This window comes from Varanus komodoensis, unplaced genomic scaffold, assembly GCF_004798865.1.
Source record: "Varanus komodoensis strain SLA01 unplaced genomic scaffold, ASM479886v1 scaffold14_1, whole genome shotgun sequence".
Lineage (NCBI taxonomy): Eukaryota > Metazoa > Chordata > Lepidosauria > Squamata > Varanidae > Varanus > Varanus komodoensis.
This window is the reverse complement of record NW_025335438.1, coordinates 25,560,733-25,585,003: the sequence shown is the minus strand read 5'-3', so window position 1 is coordinate 25,585,003 and position 24,271 is coordinate 25,560,733. Positions and strand designations below refer to the sequence as shown.

At 40.1% G+C, this 24,271-nt stretch overlaps 2 protein-coding genes across 11 annotated transcripts in view; both read left to right on the top strand.

Annotated features, from left to right (window-relative positions):
• The first annotated feature begins 391 nt into the window (after positions 1-391).
• Positions 392-15,831, top strand: RIOK3 (RIO kinase 3). Of its 5 annotated transcripts, XM_044424019.1 has the most exons (15): positions 408-1,343; positions 1,906-1,953; positions 3,546-3,590; positions 4,545-4,666; positions 5,162-5,307; positions 5,427-5,534; positions 6,050-6,159; positions 7,001-7,144; positions 8,055-8,182; positions 8,334-8,522; positions 11,160-11,319; positions 11,948-12,028; positions 12,122-12,211; positions 12,905-13,012; positions 14,336-15,831. In XM_044424019.1, the coding sequence occupies exons 1-15, from the start codon at positions 1,269-1,271 to the stop codon at positions 14,441-14,443; spliced, it is 1,662 nt and encodes a 553-aa protein (XP_044279954.1). In that variant the 5' UTR covers positions 408-1,268; the 3' UTR covers positions 14,444-15,831. The 5 variants fall into 5 exon arrangements, with proteins under 5 accessions (XP_044279959.1, XP_044279954.1, XP_044279955.1 ...); XM_044424024.1 differs by lacking the exons at positions 12,905-13,012; positions 14,336-15,831 and adding an exon at positions 12,322-12,845 and having other exon boundaries at positions 392-1,343; XM_044424020.1 differs by lacking the exon at positions 1,906-1,953 and having other exon boundaries at positions 410-1,343.
• Positions 15,832-19,554: 3,723 nt separating this feature from the next.
• Positions 19,555-24,271, top strand: part of RMC1 (regulator of MON1-CCZ1) — a 35,378-nt gene continuing 30,661 nt past the window's right edge. For 2 of the 6 annotated variants that reach the window (XM_044424015.1, XM_044424013.1), the window contains exons 1-3: positions 19,556-19,735; positions 21,941-22,017; positions 22,974-23,058. In XM_044424015.1, coding sequence (XP_044279950.1) covers positions 19,622-19,735; positions 21,941-22,017; positions 22,974-23,058 — 276 coding nt within the window. In that variant the 5' untranslated portion in view covers positions 19,556-19,621. Of the gene's footprint in view, positions 19,736-21,940; positions 22,018-22,942; positions 23,059-24,271 lie in introns of those variants that run through there. The other 4 variants (XM_044424016.1, XM_044424014.1, XM_044424017.1 and 1 more) reach the window with 4 other exon arrangements.

Below are 24,271 nucleotides of genomic sequence, written 5' to 3'. Positions count from 1 at the left end.
CTTTCTCCCTCCATTCTTCAAGTCATTGTTCCTTGCTTTCCAACTTTCTGTGTTTATGAAAAGTTATAACAGCCTCAATATTGTTCGGCCGCCCTGATAATAATCCTAGCAGCACTATTTGGAGCAAGTGCAATTTAACATTTTAACTCGCTTAAATCATAGCACCATCATGACTGCGGGAGTAAAATGGCGTTTGCTTCTGCACCTGACACTCTTGGGTAATGATCTGGAAATCTGGGCTGCGGGGCCAGGGACCGTGATCCCAAGATTAACTGCTGGGAGGGGCACCCAGTCCCGGATCTAGCCATAGGTTTTCAAATGCTCCACATCAAGGGGGGGGGGGGGACAACCACGCTGTCCAATTATTTTCTCAGTTTCATCCACATTTGTTAATTTCTTTGTATTAGGTTCTGCTGCTTTCCCTATTTTTCGTGATTTAAGGCGCAAACTTAGGCAAATTTAGACGAAAAACATCTACAACTGTCAGCAAATAACAGCTAGGTTTCATAAGACTGTGCCTTAAGACAATAAAATAAAGCCAAACGAAGGCAGGTGACCATCATGGAAAGGGGACTAAGTCGATAAAAGCAAAATTTAGCAGCTGCGTCTTGTGATAAAGAAATCCAGCCATTCACATGGCAACAAATTCCAACACTTTTCACTTCTTGGGCGCATTTCACGATCCGATAAACAAATCCGTATCCTTTGCAAGAGAATTCAAATCGGCCATTGCGCTGATTTGAAAGTGGAACTGGATGTAAAGGCAATGGCTGTTCGGCGGTATTTTTTAATGGGTGAGGATCCCGTCTATTCAGATCCCGCTGACTTAAACTGGGATTGGGGCCACCCGAAGCGCCTGTGCGGGTGCGGTTTAGGGCGATCTATTTCAGGACATGTAGGAACTCAGTTCCATAGATGAAAGGCAAGAAATGCGTACAGGGCCGGTGTCAGATTGCAACTAAATCGCGGGTTGGGATATTGCGGGAAACAGCTAAGCACGTCTGTATCAAGGAAGGCGTAGAGAAGGCTCCTGGAGGAAGAGGATTCCAACGGAAGTGGCCATGACGTACAGCGGGAAATATGCTTCGGGGCCCAATAGGCAGCCGGCGCCGGCGCTCGGGGGCGGGGAGAGTTGAGCTCATCGGCGGAGAAACCAGGAGAAGTTTTACTCTGTCAGAAGCAGCTCGTGTCTTCCCGCTCTGCCGCCGCCGCCGCCTTTTCTTTGACGTGGGCTTTCTGTGTGTCTTTCTCCTCGGTCTCCTCGCCACATGGATCCGGTACAAATCGCCGCTGTTTCGTCGCCTGCTGAGGCGAATCCGGGCCCAACTTGGCCGCAAAGCAAGGTAAGGCAGATGGGATGGAGGGAGAAGATGGTCGAGGGCCAGAGCTCGCGATACCCTCAACAGCCGTCCCTAAGCTGGTGCCCTCCAAATGTGCTGGAGCAGAGCTGTCCGGGGCTTTGTCGTCTGAACCTCATGAGACTCGAAGCCTCAACACTTGAAGGGAAAGGCTGGCCTAGAAGGAAGTGGCAGTGTTGTGAAATGGTGGAATGGGTGGCACGCTTCACACGGCATGGATGGAATGCATCACGTCCATTCCGAACAAAAACGAACGGTTGAAGAAGGACAAGTTGTTTTTAATTGGGAGGGAGTTATGTAAATAACCACTGAACGAATTCCCCAGAATTCTTCAGCCTGGTGACATAATCCACTGTGCTGTATAGTTTTGCCTGTTTTTCTTCTTCCCTGTATGAATCAGACTTTAAACTAGGTCAATCATGAAATACTGACTTTGACCCACAGAGCTGGAGAGGCAGATTTTTTAGGCTGAAATGATCCAGGTGTTGACTCCTGTTATTTCCCACTATCTGCCCACAGGGTTGCTATTTTATTGTTTTTCTCATAGGGTTCCTGTACCTTTATCAACTGTGTGATAGGCAGAAATACAATAGAGGTAGGTTATCCTCTAGCCATGGGTAAAGCTCTTCTTTCACTCAATTATATGAAATATACAACAATGCCAGTATGTTCTATGGACTTCCAGATAGCTGCCATTGTTAACAGGGGCCATTCTTGTCCCCCTGTCCCCCCCCCTTTTTTTTACATCCCAGAAATGTACTAGGGGAAATGGATGATAATCCTCTTATATTCTGCCTCTGGATATTAAAAACAGTTTGTGAGAGAGAAATAATAGACCAAAGACTAAGACGTGCTGTGCACAACATTATCTATGCTGAAAAGGTTGTTTGCTATAACTCCTACCCGGTTAGGCTTTTTGGGTAAAGGTCAGGGGAATCAGCAGCTTAAGTAGTGGGCAGTGTGGTGTAGTGGTTAGAATGTTAGACTAGTAGCTAGGAGATTTAGTTACCCTTTCTAGTTGACCTTGGACTGTTGCTATTTCTCTGTGGCCTAGCCCAGATTACACACTTGTTGCAAGAAGAAATGTTTGTGTCCTTGAACTCTTTGGAGGAAAGATAATTACTTGCAGCATTGAGTATTTCTCTGAACACCATAGCATGGATGTGGGGAAGGGTCTCACTATTCTAATCAACTGACTATTAATAAAAGCATGATTAAAATATGTTAACCAGTTAACCATTGTTTATTTTAAATAGTATATTTAAATATAGATCAAATATATATTGTCATACATTTAATAAAGTGATAATGTATAAACTATTTAAATGTATACCCAAATAAGCCTCCTGTATTGTCATTTGTCTCAGAAGAGGCTACAGATGGAGATAGCTATAGGCTGAGAGCCAAATAACTTATTTGCAGTGCAGATATACTGTAAAACCTGTCATTCATGGAAATAGTGCATTAAGATGCCGTAATTTATAAATTAGTTTTATGGCATTGCAACTGTGAAGATCTGTAGAGGTAGTTTATCCTTGATATTGTTGATAATAAAAAGTGTCAAAGTGTTGCATATTTCTAGTGACCTTTCTCTAAAGTGAGTGATCAATATTTAGAGCAGACAGAATGAAACCCAGTTTACAATAACTGGTTCAAATAGCAAGATTTAGAGCTTGATAATACTCATTTATGAAAGAAGAGTTCTTTAAATCTAATACCTCTACTCCCTAATCGGAGTTACCTAGTAAAAAGTATAATTTGTTTCTTATCCTGCTTGAATATTAGTTCAATATGGATACTTGATTTTGTATCCATTAAAATCACATTAGGACACTTTATGTAGTCTCTCAGGATTTTAATCAGGTGGTATTTTGTAGATGCCCATTAACACAAGGAGTACCCATTATCTCAGTTGATTTTGGATGGTGATGAAAATACATGGGGAAGATAACTTGTTTTGTGTTCTTGTGTTTGTATCCTGGTTTGAGTCATCTCTGGCCATTATTTAGCATAAGTGAAGGAAGGGATGCTTCTGATTCAAACATTTATTCAACACATGTATTTATTTATTTTATAAAAATTTGTATGCCATCCAATTATTGCATCTCTGTATGTATGTTGCAAAACAGATCTCTTTCCTTTATAGACATTACGAACATGTTTTGACACTATCCAATTTTTAAGCAGCACAGAAACAGAGTATGGATCATGATTCTCGCTCATTTATATAATGTAAGCCATGGAATCATATCTGTGTTTCTTTGTTTACCTTTAGTATCATTCTTGGGCTATGCAAAGAAAAATATTCAAAATCTGCATCCAGTCTTTTCTATAACTTGAAGGACTTCTTGAAAAAAATCCTTTTTTATCTCTGGAAGAGTTCTGAAAGAAAGACTATGTACATTTGTTGTGGGAAAAAGATCAGTTATTTCATGCACTCTGTGGCATGATGTTTAGTAGGCAAGAGTCTATTCCATCAGGTGCTTGAAACAATTTAATTGAGCTGGATATTCATAAATTGCTCTTCATCAAAATAAATTTCCAGGTGTTGAAATTAAATATATAATAAAATAATGTAGCATTGGTGGTGGTATAATATTTGTACATATTTGTACATATATTATTGTGAATGCCATGTTAGTGATAATGTTTGTAGTTTCTCAGTGGTGAATGGTATCTCTGTGAACCATCAGTTAACTGACAATAAGTAAAAAGAAGTAACTGTTAGAAGTAATGCGAACAATTATAAGGGCAACAAGCATCCCCCTCTCCCCCAGCCCTCTAATAGCTCTGGGGTACTATTCTATGCCTGACTCTTAGGTCTTGTGACCTCAAAACTCAGACTCTGAAGACCAAGCCCCCACCCTGCCCCTCTTGCAGCTGACATGGAAAGAACTGCACGGGATACCCCTCTGAGGACACAACCAGGCCAGTTAGTTTTGTTACTCCAGCCTCTTTTCCTCCCCTTCCCTGGGACTTAATCTACCTGGCCATTTAGGTGAAATACCTGGCATAAGGCACACTGGAGCTGTGTAAGCTTCTGAGGTTGGAGATTTTCTTACATCTGAAGCACGGTACCTTGCAATCCTCCTCTATTTGCTTCTTTGTACCTCTGTAAAAATGTATGTAAGGGAAAATCAAATGTCTTATTATTATCTGACACAGAACATTTGTTTGGTATTGCAGTGCCCATGGGGCGCTCCTAAAAATCCTACCATATCATGTTCCCTTGCTGATGTCATGAGTGAACAATTAGCTAAAGAGCTGCAGCTGGAAGAAGAAGATTCTGCTTTTCCGGAAGTGACATCGTAAGTTGAATTTTCTTACATTTAAATCCTTGTTTACAGACTTAATTGGTGGGTTGTCTTATTTCCTACAGTTTGTACTAGGGCTTCACAGAGCCTTTTTGCCAACTTCTGTCCTGCCTACTGCTGCTGGTGCTGTCACCTCCACTCCTGGTCAGGGAGATGGTAAAGTGAATGCCCATTCTTTCCCTTTGTACAAGGTGCCTTTCAACAGGAGAAACTGAACTGGTTTATTTCCTTGCTTTGAGGGAGCTCTGCTCTCAGTTAAATGAATGGGATCACAACCATCCTCTCACTATTGTTTGGAAGTTTTTTGTTTTTTGTATGTATTGTAGGAGGCATTTCCAGATGTTTCTGACTACACTTCCCATGCTTTAATTTTGTTTTAACATATTCCTATTTCCTTTTCCATATTTTTCTGAAACAATGCAGAAACACCAAGGCTGCATTAATATTTGTTACATTTATTATAGTGTTATTATTCTGTGTTATATCCAGGGTTGTTGAAGGTCCATTTATTAGTGGAGAGAATATTGATACATCTAGTGACCTGATGCTGGCACAGATGCTTCAAATGGAATTTGACAGAGAGTATGATGCACAACTTCGGCGTGAAGAGAAAAAGTTCAATGGGGATAGCAAAGGTTAGTACAATTGGTTATGATAGCTTTGTCAGAATAAATCTTCCTGTTTCTCACTGCGGATTGAGTTGGTGAGAAATCCCTGTTAAGTCACAAAACTTTTTGTGGTTTTGTTTTTCAAGTGTCTATATCATTTGAGAACTACCGAAAGGTGCATCCATTTGAAGACAGTGACAGCTCTGAAGATGAAGTTGATTGGCAGGATACTCGCCATGATCCATATAGAGCAGGTAACTTTTAGGTTTAAAAATGTGTGAAATATACAATTATAAAAGCTTTTCAGACTGTAGGATCCTGAAATGTTGTGAGGACAGGACAACTTAATGAGGATGCTGTGAAGCATATATTACTCTGTCATCATTTACGTATTATAAAGATTAGGGTATTAGGGTTTAAAGTTACTCAGGCTTTTCTTTACTTGGGTATAAGACTACAGGACCAAGTTACAGGCTTTGCAGGAAATGCAGATTTAAAGCTCTGCCTGTGTGTAAATTACAGGTTTGTTAAAAATAAAGCATTTAGTAAGGTCTGGGAACAGAGATGTTCCTTTACCAAGAAGTTGCTCCACTGTGCAAGCTGTGTCTTTCAATGCTAACCAAGAGCCCATTAGTTAGATATCTCCCTACTATTGGTAAATGATATTTTGTGTTTCAAAATGCTTCCTATGGCATGGCTGAACAAATATTAATATGAAGTTATTAGTCTTGGAGGTATATTCTGAATGTGGTATTCTGTTTATTTATAGATAAACCCACCACTACTCCAAAAAAGGGCTTTATAGGAAAAGGAAAAGATATTACTACCAAACATGATGAGGTGGTTTGTGGACGGAAGAACACTGCTCGAATGGAGAATGTACGTTCTAGTCTTGTTTTAGATTTTTCAAACTGCATCTAACTATTATGAAGGGAATGCTTAAGAAGGTATTGACCTCTCATATATGCTGTGCTAACTTTCCATGTTAATGCAGTAATCAATGCACATGTTGTATTAATGCCCATGCTGACATTTAAACGTGCTTTCTACACCTGTTTTAAAACCTGTGGCTTGGATCAAGGTTTGATTATATTCAGAATAGCTTGGCTAACATCAGTGGAGCTTAAGTTAGCTGTGAGTAGTTTAATCCAATTGATTCCAGCGGGTCTGCTCTGAATATGAGTAAGTCTGGAGCCAACTTATTGTTACTTGACTTTTGAAGTGAGGGCCATAGATGTAAATAGTGGGAAGAATAGTATTCTTTCAACTTGGAAGATGTCCACTAACACATTTCAGTCAAGGATTTTGAAAAGGAGATTGATACAGTTTCATAATATAGTTGCTAGCCCTTTGCCTGAATTACTGCAAGAAAGTTCATAGTGTTTAATGGATGAAATGCTGAACCTTGAAATAAGAAGATGTAGGTTTGAATTGCTATTTGATTTTGTTCACTAGCTGTGAACAAAATACTTCCACTTAGGATGTAACTTGCTGTCCTGATCTTGTAGGAAGGGTATTATGCAAATACACATTTGAATCCAAATATAATCATACATACAGCATACCCATTAAAATTAGTGGGTCTGCTCTAAATATGATGAATTTATAAGATAAATAAGCGTAGCATATTTGTATAAGAACTACCCTGTCAGCAGCTTGTTCATAGACACAGAGTATTGCAATGAAAACATGTCATTCATCAAATTTTCCCTGTTTGTAGTTTGCACCTGAATTTCAGGTTGGTGATGGAATTGGAATGGACCTGAAATTGTCCAATCACGTTTTCAATGCTTTAAAGCAGCATGCATATTCTGAAGAACGTCGAAGTGCCAGGCTCCATGAGAAGAAGGAACATTCTACTGCTGTATGTCTTACAGACTCGAGCAAAATGAAAATTGCATAGTTTGTACGGTGATGGTATTTGGCACAAATGTAAAATCATGTTGATACCTTGATACTGATTACAGAACTTGTTTCTGGAAATGGAGTAGTAAGCCCTGGCAAACAGTGCAAGGAACACTTTCCCCTGCGCAACTAGTGTACCAGACTCATTGCTCAAACTCCTTTTTACCTCAGTACAATAAATAATTTTATGGGCTGCTAATTTTTGTTTGTTTGGAAAGCTAACTTATTGCCGCTTTCAATATTGGCTGTATTAGAATGCTGCATCAAAACTAGAAGTTTTGTTACTGAAACCGAATATTGATTCTAGGATTTCAGTTAGACACTTTCCAACAGAACTGCACGCATCTACAATATTCTATGGAATATTGTGTTATAGAATTTACAATATTTTTCTGTAGGGTTTGTTGTACTTCTCTTATTTTCTGCTGCTGCGTTTATGTTGTTTTCTTTTATAAAAATACTGTAAGATACCCTGATAACTTGTGATTGAATAGTTTAAAAATACTATAAATAAATTGGGCTTTAGTTGACATATCATAGCTCTTTTCCTCTTTGCAGATATCAATCCCTATTCTAGAAGTGCTTTTTGAAGTGATGATAAAGCAGTGTGGAGAGTAGTTATAGCTAATCAAGATGATCTTAACTGCTGTGATAGTGTCAGTCTGAAATAATTAGTAAAGAATTAGTATTCTTAACCACAAGTCACCTTTTGCAAATTAATCAAAGGAACATCTTGTCATCTGAATTAAACTAACAAACTTAATGATATGTCTAAATATTTCAGAATATTTCAGAATGTCTAAATATTTCAGAATATTGTGAGGAGTTTTTACCATAACAACCCTATCTCTTTTATTCTCCTTGTACAGGAGAAAGCAGTTGATCCCAAAACACGTTTAATTCTGTATAAGATGGTCAGTTCTGGAATGTTGGAGACCATTACTGGATGCATAAGTACAGGGAAAGAGTCTGTCGTGTTTCATGCATATGGAGGAAGGTATAATTGATATACTTATGGTATTTACATTAAGTAAATATTTACTGCAAATACATTAATTTCTTTATCTTTTTTCTTCTATCTTACTGGTTAAATTTGCTTCTATTTCTGTGCACATATCTAAAATGTCTTTGTTTTGCTTTTCCTAAAGTTTGACTGAGGACTCCAAACCTGTACCTTCAGAATGTGCCATAAAAGTATTTAAAACAACTCTTAATGAATTTAAAAATCGTGATAAGTATATCAAGGATGAGTATAGGTTTAAAGACCGTTTCAGCAAAATGAATCCACGAAAGATCATCCGTCTCTGGGCTGAAAAAGAAATGCACAATTTAACAAGGTATGGAAATGTAGGTATAGATATGAATAAGTAGTAGCATCTTTTCAAGTGCAATAGTTTGAGAATTATTATAAAAAGCCACTTTAATGTTTGACTGTTTATCATATGTTTGACCCTGTTGTTTGGATTGTGTCAAGTTTTGTATTGGTCATTGGTCTAGTTACTCTTTGCTTAATCTCTATGTAGTCATACTACAGGCAACTGCTGTTTTTGTTTAAATGCTTCTGATGATAAATTCTTACCTTTGAATTTAAGACTGGGGCTATATAACTCTTAAAACCTAATTGATCCACACCCTTTTATTTAACAAGCTTCAAGTTGTTGCTTTTTGAAATGTTATAAGTTTAAAGGCCAGGAAGGCTGCTATCCTATGGTCTCCCAGCATTGCCCAGGTGTACATAGGATTCAGGGTTCCAGTACTGAGGTCCTCCAGACGCAGTGTGTAGATGACTGAGCACACCTTCCCAGCACCTGCAGAAAGATGAGGCTGGTGCTGTCTCCCTACATCAGTTCCCCTTCTCCTTTCTTGATGCTTTATCTAGATGGCTGGAAATGATAAGGGAGACACCGATGCCACCGTCTGGTCCAGAATTATTGGATGAATTTCAGTTACTGCGGCCCGATGATGTGGACAAGGTGCTTGGACGAGTACGTCCCACCACTTGCCTTTTGGACCCTTGCCCGTCTTGGTTAATAAAAGATTCCAAGCACGGGATTGGAACCTGGATCTTGGAAGTGGTTAACGCTTCTCTGAAGGAGAGTCGGGTGCCTGCCCCTTTAAAGGAGGCGGTAGTCCGACCGGTCCTGAAGAAGGCGTCACTGGATCCAGAGATGGCCACTACTTATAGACCAGTGGCCAACATCCCGTTTCTGGGCAAGGTGTTAGAGCGAGTGGTGGCGGGACAACTCCAAGCACTCTTGGATGAAACTGATTATCTGGACCCATTTCAGTCCGGCTTCAGACCCGGGTACGGTACTGAATCTGCCTTGGTCGCCCTGTACGATGACCTGTGCAGGGAGAAGGACAGGGGGAGTGCGTCCCTGTTGGTTCTCCTGGACCTCTCAGCGGCTTTCGATACCATCGACCATGGTATCCTTCTGGATAGGCTTGCGGGATTGGGGGTCGGAGGCACTGCTTTGCAGTGGTTCTGCTCCTATCTCAATGGCCGATTCCAGAAGGTGGTGCTGGGGGACTATGGCTCTGCGCCATGGCAGCTATGCCATGGAGTACCGCAGGGGTCCATTTTGTCCCCCTTGCTGTTCAACATCTACATGAAACCGCTGGGAGAGGTCGTCAGGAGGTGTGGGCTGCGGAATCATCAGTACGCTGACTATACCCAGCTCTACCTCTCGTTTTCCACCAATCCAGGTGAGGCAGTGGCTGTACTGAACTGGTGCCTGGCCGAGGTAATGGGCTGGATGAGGGCCAATAAACTGAAGCTCAATCCAGACAAGACGGAGGTCCTGTTGGTAGGCGGTTCAGGCTTCAGAGAAGGTGAATTGAACCTTGTCCTGAACAGGGTTGCACTCCCTCCTAGGGATAAGGTTCGCAGCTTGGGAGTGCTCCTCGACCCGGAGCTTTCACTCGAAGCTCAGGTAACAGCAGCGGCGAGGAGCGCTTTCCTCCAGCTTCGGCTGATTCATCAGCTGCGCCCCTATCTGGAGTGCGACTGCCTCGCAACAGTGACTCATGCACTGGTGACTTCCCGTCTTGACTTCTGTAACGCGCTCTACGTGGGGCTACCCTTGAAGATGGTCCGGACACTTCAACTGGTTCAAAATAGAGCTGCCAGGCTGCTGATGGGAACTGGACGTTATGTTCACATGACTCCAGTTCTCCGGCAGCTTCACTGGCTTCCCATTGAAGTCCGGGCCCAATTCAAGGTGTTGGTGATGACCTATAAAGCCCTAAATGGCTTGGGTCCTGGTTACCTGAAGGAGCACTTACGTCCATATATGCCCAGCTGCCCCCTGAGATCAGCGGGAGAGGCCCTCCTCCGGGAGCCCTCAGTGAAGGAAATTAGGAGGGTGGTTACTCGGAGGAGGGCTTTCTCAGCGGTGGCGCCTAAGTTATGGAATGCGCTCCCCAAAGAGGTCCGCCTGGCGCCGTCGTTATTTGTTTTTTGGCGCCAGGTGAAGACCTTTTTATTTAAGCAGCATTTTAAATGTTAATATCATTGAATTTTATTTGGCCAGGGCGGCTTATTTTTATTCCAATGTATATATTTTAATTGTTATTGTTTTAATTTATTGTGTATTTTATTATGTTGTGAGCCGCCCCGAGGCTTCGGTAAGGGGCGGCATAGAAATGTTTTAATAGATAGATAGATAGATCGATCGATCGATCGATAGATAGATAAAAATGCACAGGGTGAAGCACAGTAGTGATAGAGAATGCCACCACAGCCCCTTAATTTTGCCAATGGATTCTAGTAAGATTCTTGGTTTAGAAGCTTACCTGCCTCTCCTGCAGGAGCCACTTGATTGTGTCTTTATTGTTTGAGTCAAACTGCCTTTATTTTAACTTATTCTAACTGCCTTTGTTGCTTGAGTCAAAGTCAAACAAGATTTGAAGATAATTTCTGATGCGCTGGAAGTTCTTGAATGCACTAATGCCCTTTTGTTCCTTCTTCACAGAATGCAGAAGGCAGGCATTCCTTGTCCACAAGTGGTTACCCTTAAAAAACATGTTTTAGTCATGTCCTTTGTTGGTCAGGATCAAGTACCAGCCCCTAAACTAAAAGAAGTAAAACTCAGTAGTGAAGATATGAAAAAGGCCTACTATCAAGTCCTTCATGTAAGAGCAGTGCTATTATCTTAAGTATGTTGACAAGAGTTCTTTTTGAGAATATTTAACTGAGGATAATAAGCATATATACAGAATCTGCTCTTAAATGTACTTGAAAGCATTACTGTCAGCAATTTTAAAAAATCACAACCCTATACTACAGACGTAGTTTAATAGAAGTAGCTAGAACAAAAATAGAATGTAGAAATTGGTGTCAAGGAGCTATTAAAATGGGTATAGGTTCTGCAGAACCAGTTTTCCTTGGAACTGTATTTCTTCTTTAGTTCTGTAATGATTAGCATTAGAATGCCTTAGGGTTGCAGACTTTTTCATGTAGTAAAGCAGAGATATGGCACAGAAACAGGAGAGACTGGTGACTTTTTAAAATGTGCCTATCAGCCATACACAGTCACACCAGCTGAAAATTTAGATAAGTTAACTGGAGCCAACATTGCAAATGCTTTATCTGTACTTTATTTCAGTGATATGCTAGTTCTGAAAAATAAGCAAATGTTTATTACTGCCATTTCTGTTAAGCATTTTCTGTATTTAGCATTTACTTATCTGGTGTTCAGTTTTATGAACTCTTTCACTGTGTGGAGAGTACTCCAGCTAATAAGCTGCTGCTTTCTTTTAGATGATGCAGCAGTTGTATAAAGAGTGTGGTTTAATTCATGCTGACCTGAGCGAGTACAATATGCTGTGGCACAGGGGACAGGTAAGCAAACACCAGCAAAGGAAGAAAATAACTGTATGACACAGCCCCATATGCCTGTATCTCTAAAAGGACAATTTCTTGTATTTATTCCAGGTCTGGTTGATTGATGTCAGTCAGTCTGTGGAACCAACTTATCTTCATGGGCTTGAGTTCTTGTTCAGAGATTGCAGGAATGTTTCACAGGTAAGAAGCCTGACAATCTTGCTGTTTTATAATCGGTTTTGTAGTTTTACGTAACTTTAACTTTGTGTGCCGATGAATTCCTTCCTGCCCCACAAATATTGAATAATCAGTTCCTTCCAGAGACTTTGTCTCTATCTTTTAGATAAATGAGGGAAGATGCAAAATGAGAGTCAAACACTGAAGGAAGAGTTAAAAACAGTAACTGTTAAATTGTAACTGACTTTCTTGACAGTTGTCTTTTCTTATGTGGCATTGGATCTCATCAAGTGTATTCATCTAGTGCCCCTAAGGGTACTTCTGCTTGTACACTGGAACTTGGTCTTCCCATCTCCCCTTTCAGGTCCAGAAGGGTCTTCAAACCAGATTTGGGGAGTGGGTAGGGGGAATCTGTTCCACTGAGAGATTTGTTGGAGATTGATACAATTAGATATTACCCACTTTGACCCTTTGTTACATACAATAAATATATTGGAAGACCTAACTTATCTTTTTAATATGCGTATAAACATACCTTGACTCAAGACCCTGACCTAGAGATTCTTCTTCCCTCCCAGTAAAAGCAAACTATAATTTAGAGAGACAGCTGTTGGTTAGACAGGGAAGTCTTGTTGCAGATACAAAAAATGCTCTTCCAAGGTATACACTGCAAGTGTGCATATGAATAATAAACATTTTTTTAACTTTTATCTGAAGTTCTTCCAGAAGAATGGTGTATCTGAAGCACTCAATGAGCGGGAGCTCTTTAATGCTGTCTCAGGTTTAAATGTTGCAGCTGATAATGAAGTGGACTTCTTGGCTGAGGTAATGTGGGTATTTTTTGAGGGGGGGGAGAGCAGTGGGAAGAGGTGGAGGCATCTAAAGTTTGTCTTGTTGACTAGATCTTACTCCTTAAAATCTCTGTATACCAGCAAGAAGATCCAGATTATGTAGCCAGAGTTTTCTTTTAGATTTCATGACTGTATATTTCCCTGTCAGAATATCCTGTTTTCCTTTGTGAAAAGCCAAGAAACCCTTTCTTTTGGCAGCTGTCAAAACTCTGTGCTACCATAAATGGGGTGGGATGCACTTTCTCCTTTTCCGAGTCTGTAAAATTTCAAAAAAGGTAGAAGAAACTGAGAGTGGTCCAGTCCATGGTTCAAAACTAGAGGATCTTCCTGCAAAAAACCTGTTATACTCGCTGCTCATTTTCACAAGCAAAGATCTGTTAGTGGCTTTACTCTCCCCTTGACAGCTTTCTGTCAGCTTGCTGTCAAGTAGGAAGCAAAGTAACAAAATAACCTATTTGCAAAGTTTCTTGCAACTACTCAGTGATCAGTGTACATACTTGACACCTACTGGAATTTGGTAGCAGATGCTTACTTCAACATTGAGCAGGCAAGACTTCACATTTTGATTTGTTAGAGATACATCTCCATACTATCAACCGACTTCTTTAAAAAAAATACAAAATATTTGCCCATATTTCTGTTTTGTTTTGTTTTTTAACAATGGTGAACCAGTGTGCCATTTGGGGACTTTGTAGGGGCCATTAGTGATTGCTAGTGGCAGAGAATTGAGAAAAGATTGCAAAAAGAGTGGCAGCAATAACTAAGAAGGGGTTACAAGCCAAGAAGAGACAAATTGGGTTCAGCTGTCAAGTTCCCTGGGATACCTGCTAAAGATTTGAGAGGGAAGGGGTAAAGAGGAACAACCTGCAGTCAGCCCAGTTATCTGTCAGAGGCACTGTAGGTTGTTCCACAGATGACCCACATTGTGTAGCTTATTCACAGAATTGATTGCCAAGTCATAGGAACTCACCCATAATGGAGGTGAGACTGTCTTCCACAGTCTCTATTATAGTCCATTAATTTTGTCTTCCTCTGCAAGAAAAGCCACAAAGTTGAAGATAGTCTATGAACAATACAGATGAGAAAACAGCCAACAAAGTTCTAGAATAGCCCTTTTCTGTTTGTTATGAACTTTCTACAGAATTCATTTTTACTTTTTAAACAGGGGTTTAATTTGTAATTTATCAACAAAGTGTGAAGACTATCTGATACAAAATACAAGTATAGTAGAGCCATAACTTACCAAGTAATAGCTGCTAGATGGTTTCTGACTTTTATCTGTTTTCCTATTTTACAGATTGAACTTCTGGAGAAGATGAATGAAGATCATATACAGAAACATGGGAAAAAAGTGTCTTTTTTTTCAGATGATGACAGGGGTCCACAAACATTTTGCTACAAATAGCACTTCTAGTTGCCCTGAATGATCTTTTTTGTATCTAAGTTTTAGTGCAGTGATTAAATGTCAGCTGCTAAAGGTGAGAGAAATTGTGGTCCACTCAAAATGCCATAAGTGAAACTTAAGGGAATGTGCATTCGTGCTTTGGTGTTTTTAGAAAAGTCCACAAGTTAGTCCTTTTGGATCAACCATGCAGCTCTGTGACAATGAAAAAAATAATCTCCTTTCAATTTGGCATTTTTTTCAGTTGCATTATAGCACAGTTAAATATGTGATATAAATATTTAGAATTTCTAAAATAATGCAACAATTTCAAATTAAACTTTAAAGTAAACTCTAAAAGTGGGTAAGAGTGATAAATGCTTTTTCCCTCCCTTCTACTATATAGTAATATACCTGTTGAGGGAGGGAAGGTTAACCTTTTGTTCTGTTCAGAGTAACTATTCACCATTCAGTTACTATTAAAAATCTCTATTTTTACAAAAACTCATATAATATTCTTAATATTTGATAAATGAAATTTGTATTACTGTAAAAATTAGTCTAATTTTTTTTCTATGATTTTTACACACAATTAAAAATAACCGTTGGCTTGTAATCTGATTCTTTTTTAGACCATAATGTAGTTTTCAAAATAAAATTACTACTGACCATTGTTTCTATTATCAATAGGAAAAAAATGGCCTTTTATTTCTTAAAGAACAATGCTAAAATAGGAGTTAAAATTATCATTAGACATACGTAGAGGAAAAAATACAAAGTGTAAATTATGTAAAATAACTGAGTAACATGCATACATGAAAAGAACCTCCATTATAGCTGCATCCCAGTTACATAAACTTTGATTGTTGGTAGATTTCTATCATTGTAGAAAATATTGTTTTAGGCATAATTCAGAAAACATCCCTTGTGTTTTAAGTGTGCATGTGACATAGCTTCCTATGTAATTCAACATGATGCAATTCATACAACTACTCAATTGAAAAAAGAAAATTTACCTAAGGCCTTTTTCTTGAAATATGTAAGAAACCTAGAGTTATGTTATGACAATAAACGTGTGTAGGTTCCATACAGAAATGACAACATTCTAATCTGATTCTCTACTTCAATATAGTTGACTTGATTCTTGGAGAATGCTTGTGTGTAACTAGAATCATACCTATTCTGATAAGGCCTGTACAAAAGAAGTTAATTTACTGATACAGATTTTTGAAGATGAATGTGTTTAGTAGGGTGGTGAAACTGTTAAATAGTCACCTTTACTTTTCAGCATCTTTTAAATTTGCCCTTCATGATGTAATGAGGGAAGGTTGCTATTTGATGCTCTCACAGTAGTCTTTGAAAATGCTCCTTCCACGCAGAATTGGAAAGAATAATAAACACATCTGATCTTGCGGCTGTATTTGTGTAGGGTTTTTTTGTTCAAGTGTATATACATTTTTACATTAATGTCTGTTTCAAAATAAACAATGGAAGCATTTCTTTGACTTCCAAAGAGCACCCTCTACTTTCAGTTGCTAACACAGGAGTCACCAACCATTTGGGGCACATTTGTAATTTGATGATAGTGTTGTGAACACTCTTACACATGTTTACTATGAAGGGGATGTCCATTCATAAAGTGGCTGCCATGGTGGTCATTGCCAGTCATTAATTACTCATTTCCTAGAATGCAAACTGGTGAAGTTGAAAGAAAAGTAACATGCCCAAGAATCCAAATACAAGTCAGAGATGGGAAGGTCTGAGCTCCAAAATTGCTGTTTAGAACCCAAATAAAGATGGCATTAGAGAGCAGCACTTTGCAGCAAGCTGGTGTCCCAGTTAAAACAAGAATTATAAATCTTAATTAAAAAGCAGGAAGGACAGGGAATCTGTGGGCAGCACATTGGAGATCCTAGCATTAACACATTTGAAAGTAGGTAACTCCATTTATTGTCATTACAGAAAATGCACATAGCATTGCCTACAGTAAGATCAAATAGGCTGTCGGTACAGTGCTTTTTGTTCTGTATCCCAAAGCTGTAGAGCCAGAAATGTTAGCGTGTGCAGAACAGGTCTTTCCTTTTTAAATCACATGTAACTACTAATTCTCAAAAAAGCCTGCTAATCATCTGAAGGAAGACTGTGTGGTAGGAAATATGTTTAAATCTTATGATCAGACTGGTAGTATAAAATTCTGTTTAGTTTGCAAAGATGCTAGAAAGAGTCAATGAGAACACTGTACTTCAAGTGGAACCTGTTCTTAATGTCCCCCTTGGGCTGCCCTAAAAGCATGCTAATCCAGAACATATGAGAAATTAATTTTCACAAATTTAATATTACAATGCATAATTATACTGACCTATAGATGTTCTAGGTATTTTCACCTGAAGAGCGAGATACAAATGTATTTAGTTGATGCAAACCTGTCTCCTGCTTATTTAGTTACAACTGATACTTTTCCATTTGTACAGAATGAATTATTATTATTATTATTATTATTATTATTATAACATTTCTATGCCGCCCCTTGCCGAAACCTCGGGGCGGCTTACAACATGATAAAATACATTGAAATACAATAGTACATAATAAATTACCATTAAATATAACAATACAAAAATACATTGATTTACAAATACAAAATTAAAATTGTAAGCAGAACCACTGCAGAAGTGAAATCTACCATGCATGCTCTTGACTTTTGTCAAGGACTTATTCCAGACTTATAAAGCCTGCTGGAGAGAACCAGCTGATTGGGTGATAGCAGCTGTAGACTGTACCTCTGCTGTTCCTAAAAGCACTGGCAGCACTTTAATTTTAAAAATACTACCATGTTACTTTAGCCATACAGTGCTAGAAAACTTCAGCCACTTTCAGATATTCCATTTTTAGGCAACATGTTAGAATTTGTGATGGCGTCTCAGCTCCAGCTATTCTCACATAAAACAGATTAGCTTGATCCATTACAATCCAGCTTCAGACCTGATTACATGACCAAGGCAGATTTGAAAGCATCCTTGTTGGTGCTGCGATACCTCTGGCTTTTGACCAGCTGGGGTGGGGTTTGGAGGTAACAATTATTGTGGCCCCACAATTGGGAAGGTGAAAGCAGTTGTTGAAAATGGTGCTAGGAGGCTACTGTTCAACCCTTAGGTAGTTAGCCTATGGGGTACTTTCCAATGGTGATGGCATTCTGCAAATGCAGCACTAGGAGAGCTCTACTGAACCTTTCAATTGTGTAAGTGGTTGCCCATTACACCATGTTTATGCAAATACAACTTTAGTTGAATTCTTCCGTTACATGTGGTTTGGAAGCTGGTGCAAATGCTGCCGTATTGGTGGAAACTAACAATGACAAGCACAGTGTCTCCCAGGTCAACAACATGAAACTGCTAGGTGAAATCTGTTTTGGGGCTTGGTGATACCAATATGCTGAGAACACACATTGCTTTATCTCTTATCTAAATCCAGAGAAGCTCTTAAAGTTCTGAATTTTGTTTGGTAATAGACTGGATGATGACTCAGCTTGTCTTCAATAGGGTTGCACTTCTCAAAAAGACTTGTGTTCATAATTCAGCTGCACTAGATTCAGACTTGAATTTGGACACTCAAGTTTCAACAGTTGTCAAGGGTGCTTTTACACAGTTAAGATAGCCTGTGAAATCTGTTTGTTCTGGTAATACCAAATCTGGTCAATGCCATCCAGTTTAATAAAATACATGCAAAGGATTAAAAAAAAATGGTTTTTGCAATCATTGTTACTAAGCTTTAGTAATGACATTTTCTCTATCACTATAATCAACACTTTCATCTGGAAATCCTCTATGGTTGCTAAATTGGGGGGTGGAGGAGGACTCCTATGCCTTTTCTGACACTCCGGCAGAAAATCTGGCAAGAAGAGTTTTTCATGGTATTCAGATGTAAGGATAATGAAAACACCAACATGGACATGCCACAATTTGAATATTTACATAAATTACTACATAGTGATAGAGTCTGAAGTGGTACCATTGAGTCAAGATAGACTGGGTTAATCTGTGGTGGAGAACACTACAAAGGGGGCTGTAGTACCTTAAAGGCTAATAGGTTTATTATTGCATAAGCTTTAAAGACTGGAGTTCATTTCATTATATGCATAAAGTGGCATCTTGCATTGGCAAAAGTGTATACATATTTAAAAAACAGGGAGGGGAAAATGTAGGAAGTTGTGATAATTCAATTAAAGTTCAAACATATGCTGAATGAGTCCGGTGATCATTCACAAAAGCCACGATCCCTTTGCAGGAGAGTAGCAACCTGTTAATAAAAAAATTGGAAAAGGGCAACCAAAGTAATCAAGGAATTTGAGTGCATTCTTTATTTTTTAAAACACATGCAGAACTATTTCATTACTGGGGAAATATAATAGGTTTACTAAATCATGCATGGTATGGAAAAAGTGGACAGAGAAGTTTCTGTCTCTGACCCTAAAGAACGGGAATTAAGACAGACAAAATGCTTCATCACAGAATATATAATTAAACTTTCTTCAGGAAGACCCATGAGTGCTAGTTTTATTTTGCTCTGGAAGGAAATTAGACCAAAGTCTGGAGAATAGGTCTACCTAATCACTATTCGGTATAAAAGATTTTAGACTGCGAACCTATGCAAATCGAGACAGAAAAAAAGGCCTACGGCTCCCCGCATGCCCCAACCAGCTGTGCCTCTGTCGACCTTTTTCTGTCTCAACTTACATGAGACTGCATCTGTAGAACCTCCAGCTTCAGAGGCAGGGTACCTCTGAGTCGAACAGCGGGTGAAAAGCTTTTGTCTTCCAGCGCTCCCTGTGGACTTAAAGCATCCGGTTGGTCGCCGTAGACGAGAAACGAGAAGCCTTTCAGCCTGATCCAGCAGAGGTCCAGAGTCGTATTCATTCCTCCTGTTACTGCAAGCCAGGTATTAGGGAAGGGGTGAGCGAAGGTACCAAGCGCAGCGCAGCGCAGCGCAGCGCTCGGAGGCATTTAAAGCGCGCGCCTCCACAGCTCACTGTTCGCTTCCCGAGGTTGCCCTCCTCTTCTCCGCGGGCCCTGCGCCTTGAAGGACCGGTGGTATTCCGGTCATGCGCAGGCAACGTATAACCAGGAAGCGGTTGCGCGGGGCGGAGGAGTGGAAGGTTTCCGTGCATAGGGAGCGGAGCGCCCGGCGGGCTCGTCTTTCTGTGCCATGGCGATGGCTGCCAGCCAGGAGGACTACTACTTGGCCTTGTGCGCGCGGCCCGTGCAGTTCGAGAAGGCGAGCCCCGTGAACTGTGTCTTCTTCGACGAAGCCAATAAGCAGGTGAGAGACGGAGGCCGTGGGAAGGCCAGGGGAGCGGAGCGCCCGATGGAGCGCGCCAGCCTTTCCTCGCTCGGTGCCCTCTTTGGGCGTGCTGAGGGGGTGTGGGCCTACACATCTGCAGGGCACCAGGTTGGAGAAGGACGGCATCTATAGTGGACTCTTCTTTAGATGGCACTAATACTATAGTGGTGGCCTTCAGTGTTTGGCAGTCACCAAACCTGCTTCTTGTAACCTGCAGTTCGGGCTCTGCTTCCACCCTCGCCTACAATGCGGGCTCTTTTCCTTCCTTTTCGCTGTGAGGTCACATGGGAGGGCAGTGTGGAGGTCTGTATCTGTTCATTGGGATGCTCTAGACCAGCCTTCTACATTTCAACACTCATCAGTTCTAGGTAGCATCGTCAGTGGTCAGGGATGGCGGATGTTGTAGTCCAAAACATCCAGAAGGCACTCGGTTGGGGAGGGCTGTGATATATGGATTAATATATTTAAGAAAATGGACCTTGTCCTGGTGATCAGAAAAACTGTTCTGATCCTGCTGTTATGGGTACAAGAGACCTGTGCCTCTCTGTATCTGAGCTCTCTCTTTCTGGCTTTACCTTTAAGAACTAGTTTACTGCTGTAGCTAACTTATGGAATCGAACAGAATTGTAGAAAATACTAATTAGGATGATGCGGTGTTTGTAAGCAGCAGTAGGATGATGTTGTGTAAGTGTAGAAGCTAGGTATAGCTTGTTATGTCACACAGTTGTAACAATAAGAAAAGTTGCTCTTGCTGATGTTTTCTCTTTTATGCACATATTAAGAATCAGATTTTTTTTGGTGTCTTTTCATTTTGGCTTCCTATTTTGGCCATCTTGGGTAACAACATTAATGGTTTACACAGGGTGTTGGCTTGGGCTTAGATAAAGAATACATCCTTTGTTAGTATGGCTATACTTTCTTTGATAAACCACATTGTGGGTAAAACCCATATTTGGTGCCCACAGTTTACCTGCAGTTTATCATAAGCACTTAACTTCTTGAGTGTCTCTCACTCACTTAAAAAAAGCAGAAATAAACTCATATGACATTTTATTCCATTTCCTAATCAAAGAGTCACATCTAAATAAAAATTACACATCTGAATATACCCTTTTAATGATAATCACAGGCCTGCTTCCTTAGTTTAATGAGTGCTTTCATGTGATCTTTTTATCATGGAGCCTCTGTGTGATGTTGGTTCAGTTCAGGATCTGACAACTGAAATTTGACATTGGACATTACCTGGCAGCTAATAAAATAATACAATAGTGCATGGGTAATCCCCTAATGTAGGGAAGCAGCTATGGGATGGGTAGCTGTTCCACAGAAGCAGGGCAATTGCTGAAAAAGCTCTTCTCCATGCTGTTTTGGTGCTCTATACTGCAGACAGCTTCACCTAAATAGGAACCCAGAACAGAGCTTCCTAATATCTTAGCAGGTGGATGGATTTCTTACTTTGGGATGAGCATTCTCTGAGATTTGTTTATTTTTTATTTTTCAATTTATATTCTGCCTTTTTCCTACAAAGGGCTCAAGGCAGCTTACATCTCCTCCTCCATCTTATCCCCACAACAACCCTGTGAGGTAGGTTGGGCTGAGAGTCTGTGACTGGCCCAAAGTCACCCAGTTGGCTCCATGGCTGAGCAGGGACCAGAACCCAGGTTGTCTGAGTCCCAGTCCCATGCTCTTAACCACTACACCACACTGACTCTCATCTTGGGCTGTGAAAAGGTACCAGTGTGGCAGTACCTTGATCCAGGCTCAGAAACTTACAGGTAGCCAGTGTATTTGCAGATGCTTTGGCTTGCTTATGATTGCAAATTTGGGCTGCAATTTCTTGACATTCTGTGTAAATCTTGGATTTACTGCCAGGCTGGTCCTTGGCAGCATCAAGTAAGGAGGAGTTGGCAAACAGGCCCATGTTGCCTAAGGGACAGCAAGATATATAGCTACGGAAGGGCTGCTGCTAATTTCTTTTAGGAGGAAGTGTATGAATGGGCCCTTAAATGTGGGATAAAATAGTTTTATTTGTTATTTAATTAGCAGTGCCTTAACTTAAGCTACACTGGTATTTCAAATATAGAGTTTTGCTGAAAATAAATTCTGCTGATTTGGATGCTGATAATATTCAAAGTAGGACACTAGAATGAAACTGAATCCAAGTTTAACCTTTTCATTATTTAGGTTTTTGCTGTTCGATCTGGTGGAGCTACTGGGGTTGTAGTTAAAGGCTTGGAAGATCGTAATCCCATCTCATTCAGGTAACACAGAAGTACTCTGAGGCACCATGTGTGTTGCTTGATTTCTTGATAGCTTTTTCCTATAAGTACAAGTGTGTCCCATCATTCAAAGGACTTTTTTTTCTTTTATTGGGCACCCTTTTCAGACAGAAAATAAGAGCGGCTTTACTGAAACATAAGTGGAGTTTATTAATTTGTGTATGCTTTCTTGGAGAAACTTTACTGTTTCTTCCTCTTGGGTATACAAAGTAGCAGTTGCAGCTTGAAATACAAATGTTGCAAGAATTTTAATGAAAGAAGTTAGATCACTGTTTACCACTTGGCTAACTATAAGCTGTACTGTAAGTATTTCTTTAATGACCTTAGTTCTGTTTGCTCATCCCTTGCAATTGTTGTGTTTGATGGGGGGAGCCTAAGAATGATGGGAGAGCACTTTCACTTGACGTGTACACATTGCAAGTTAGGTCTACAAAGGCATGCAAAATGCAGTGTGTGTTGATGTGATATCTACACTTCAGAACCAGAATGTAGAGACCAATTTGGGCCTTATGCCAAGGTGTTAATGGAAGGGATTGGGTGGGCAGGTACAGACCTGTCCCCCACTAACTGTGGAATCTCCTGCATAGAAACAGGATGTTAACCAACATGCAAACTTTTCTGAATGTCCAATCATAGAGAAGACTGCCTGCTTGATCTCTTTTAGAGATAAGGAGAGAGAATCCTACCTTAACGTAACAGGCTTGGTAAAAGTCATATATGAAGGCATTTGGGCCATAATGCTACTTAATGCTCAAATTACATATATAAACCTTTGCATGGTGTGCTTCTACCATGCCACTCCTTCTCTGGCAGCTTAAAATGCAAGTGGAGCTATTAAACTAAGCACAATTTGAAGTTTAATCTTATTTCTCAGTTAACATGAATATTATTGTGCTATAAAATACAGAAGGACTTCTAGAATAATTTTCTGTGTGTAGAATGGAAGACAAAGGGGAAGTGAAATGCATCAAGTTTTCTTTGGGGAACAAGATACTGGCTGTCCAGAGAACATCGAAGAGTGTGGTAAGAAGGATAATTTTTTTTAAGGTTAAACACATTGAGGTGAAGCCTGTATATTTGGATAATACCTGACAATGTTTGAGTAATTGTCAGGTACTATCCAAATATAATTGTGTAACTGAGTAATTGTTGCAGAAAGGGAAAATCTTAACTTGCCCGTCTTTTTCTAGATTTTTAAAGGCAATACTTACTGCTGCAGTTACTGTGACTCTTCCTCCACCCTTTTGATGCTTTTTCACTTGATCGACCTGCAGTTGGTACTGGCAACTGTGTGCAACTGTGTGCACATTAGTTGATATCTCGTCCTCCTTTGTCAGTTTCCTTGCATCTTGCCCACGTCTATTTGGCGCTCCCTTTGACAACTAAAACATAGAAGGAAATTAACCAGGCAAGACTTAAATAAAAGCTCACTATAAAAAAAAATTGCAAACACATCTGCACAGTTTTCTGGGGCTGATTTTTTTTAAGGATGGTGAACCAGTAATGGTTATTTCAAAATGCTGCTTGGCATTGGTGAAGGGGCCTTAGCAACCGTAGAATCATGAGCAGTGGGGAATGGGTTGCTGCTCTTGCTGAGTGGCTCATTAGCTGATCGCTGCGACCCACAATGAAGTGACTGTTCCACGTCCAGAAGATACAATCCCTCATGGATCAAGCAACCCTTAGTACAAGCCCATGGGTTGTTACTGTAACTTGCTGCTGAAGGATGAGCAATCCTACAGGAAGTAGTCTGGGTTCAGGCAACAGCCCATCATGGCTAGTTATCCACAATGGGATGTTGTGTCATGTGAACCTAGTCACTGGATGATTTTTTGGCAGGGGCATATGCATTTATGTGGGGTCTTGACAAGGCAGTGATAAATTTTCATGCTCCCATAAAAGGGGTGACTGCATTTCTTCACTGTCCTGAACACCCAGGGCATTAAGAAAGAATGGAAAAACACAAGGCGTCTTCTCCTTAGATGATCTCCATTAAAGGGGTGATCTACTGGCCACCCACTTTTGTGAGCAAAGATCCCTTACCTTTTGACAGCGGTTGAAAGAAGGCGCACTGAAAAATAAACCTCTTTACATCTTTTCTGGTTCCATGCCCATGGAGAAGGGGTGCATGCCACAATTTGACAGTATTCCCAGTGCAAGAATGATCATTTCAGGCCTGCCTAGCTGTGCATCTGCATATCTATGCCAGGCTGATATGAAAAGTCTTGCACAAATT

Bases quoted from the DNA above. Each gene is read 5' to 3' on its own strand.
- RIOK3 (XM_044424019.1), top strand. From the start codon at position 1,269: ATGGATCCGGTACAAATCGCCGCTGTTTCGTCGCCTGCTGAGGCGAAT. The intron at 1,344-1,905 runs GTAAGGCAGATG...TTTTTCTCATAG, and splicing joins CAACTTGGCCGCAAAGCAAG to GGTTCCTGTACCTTTATCAA. The intron at 13,013-14,335 runs GTAATGTGGGTA...CCTATTTTACAG, and splicing joins AAGTGGACTTCTTGGCTGAG to ATTGAACTTCTGGAGAAGAT.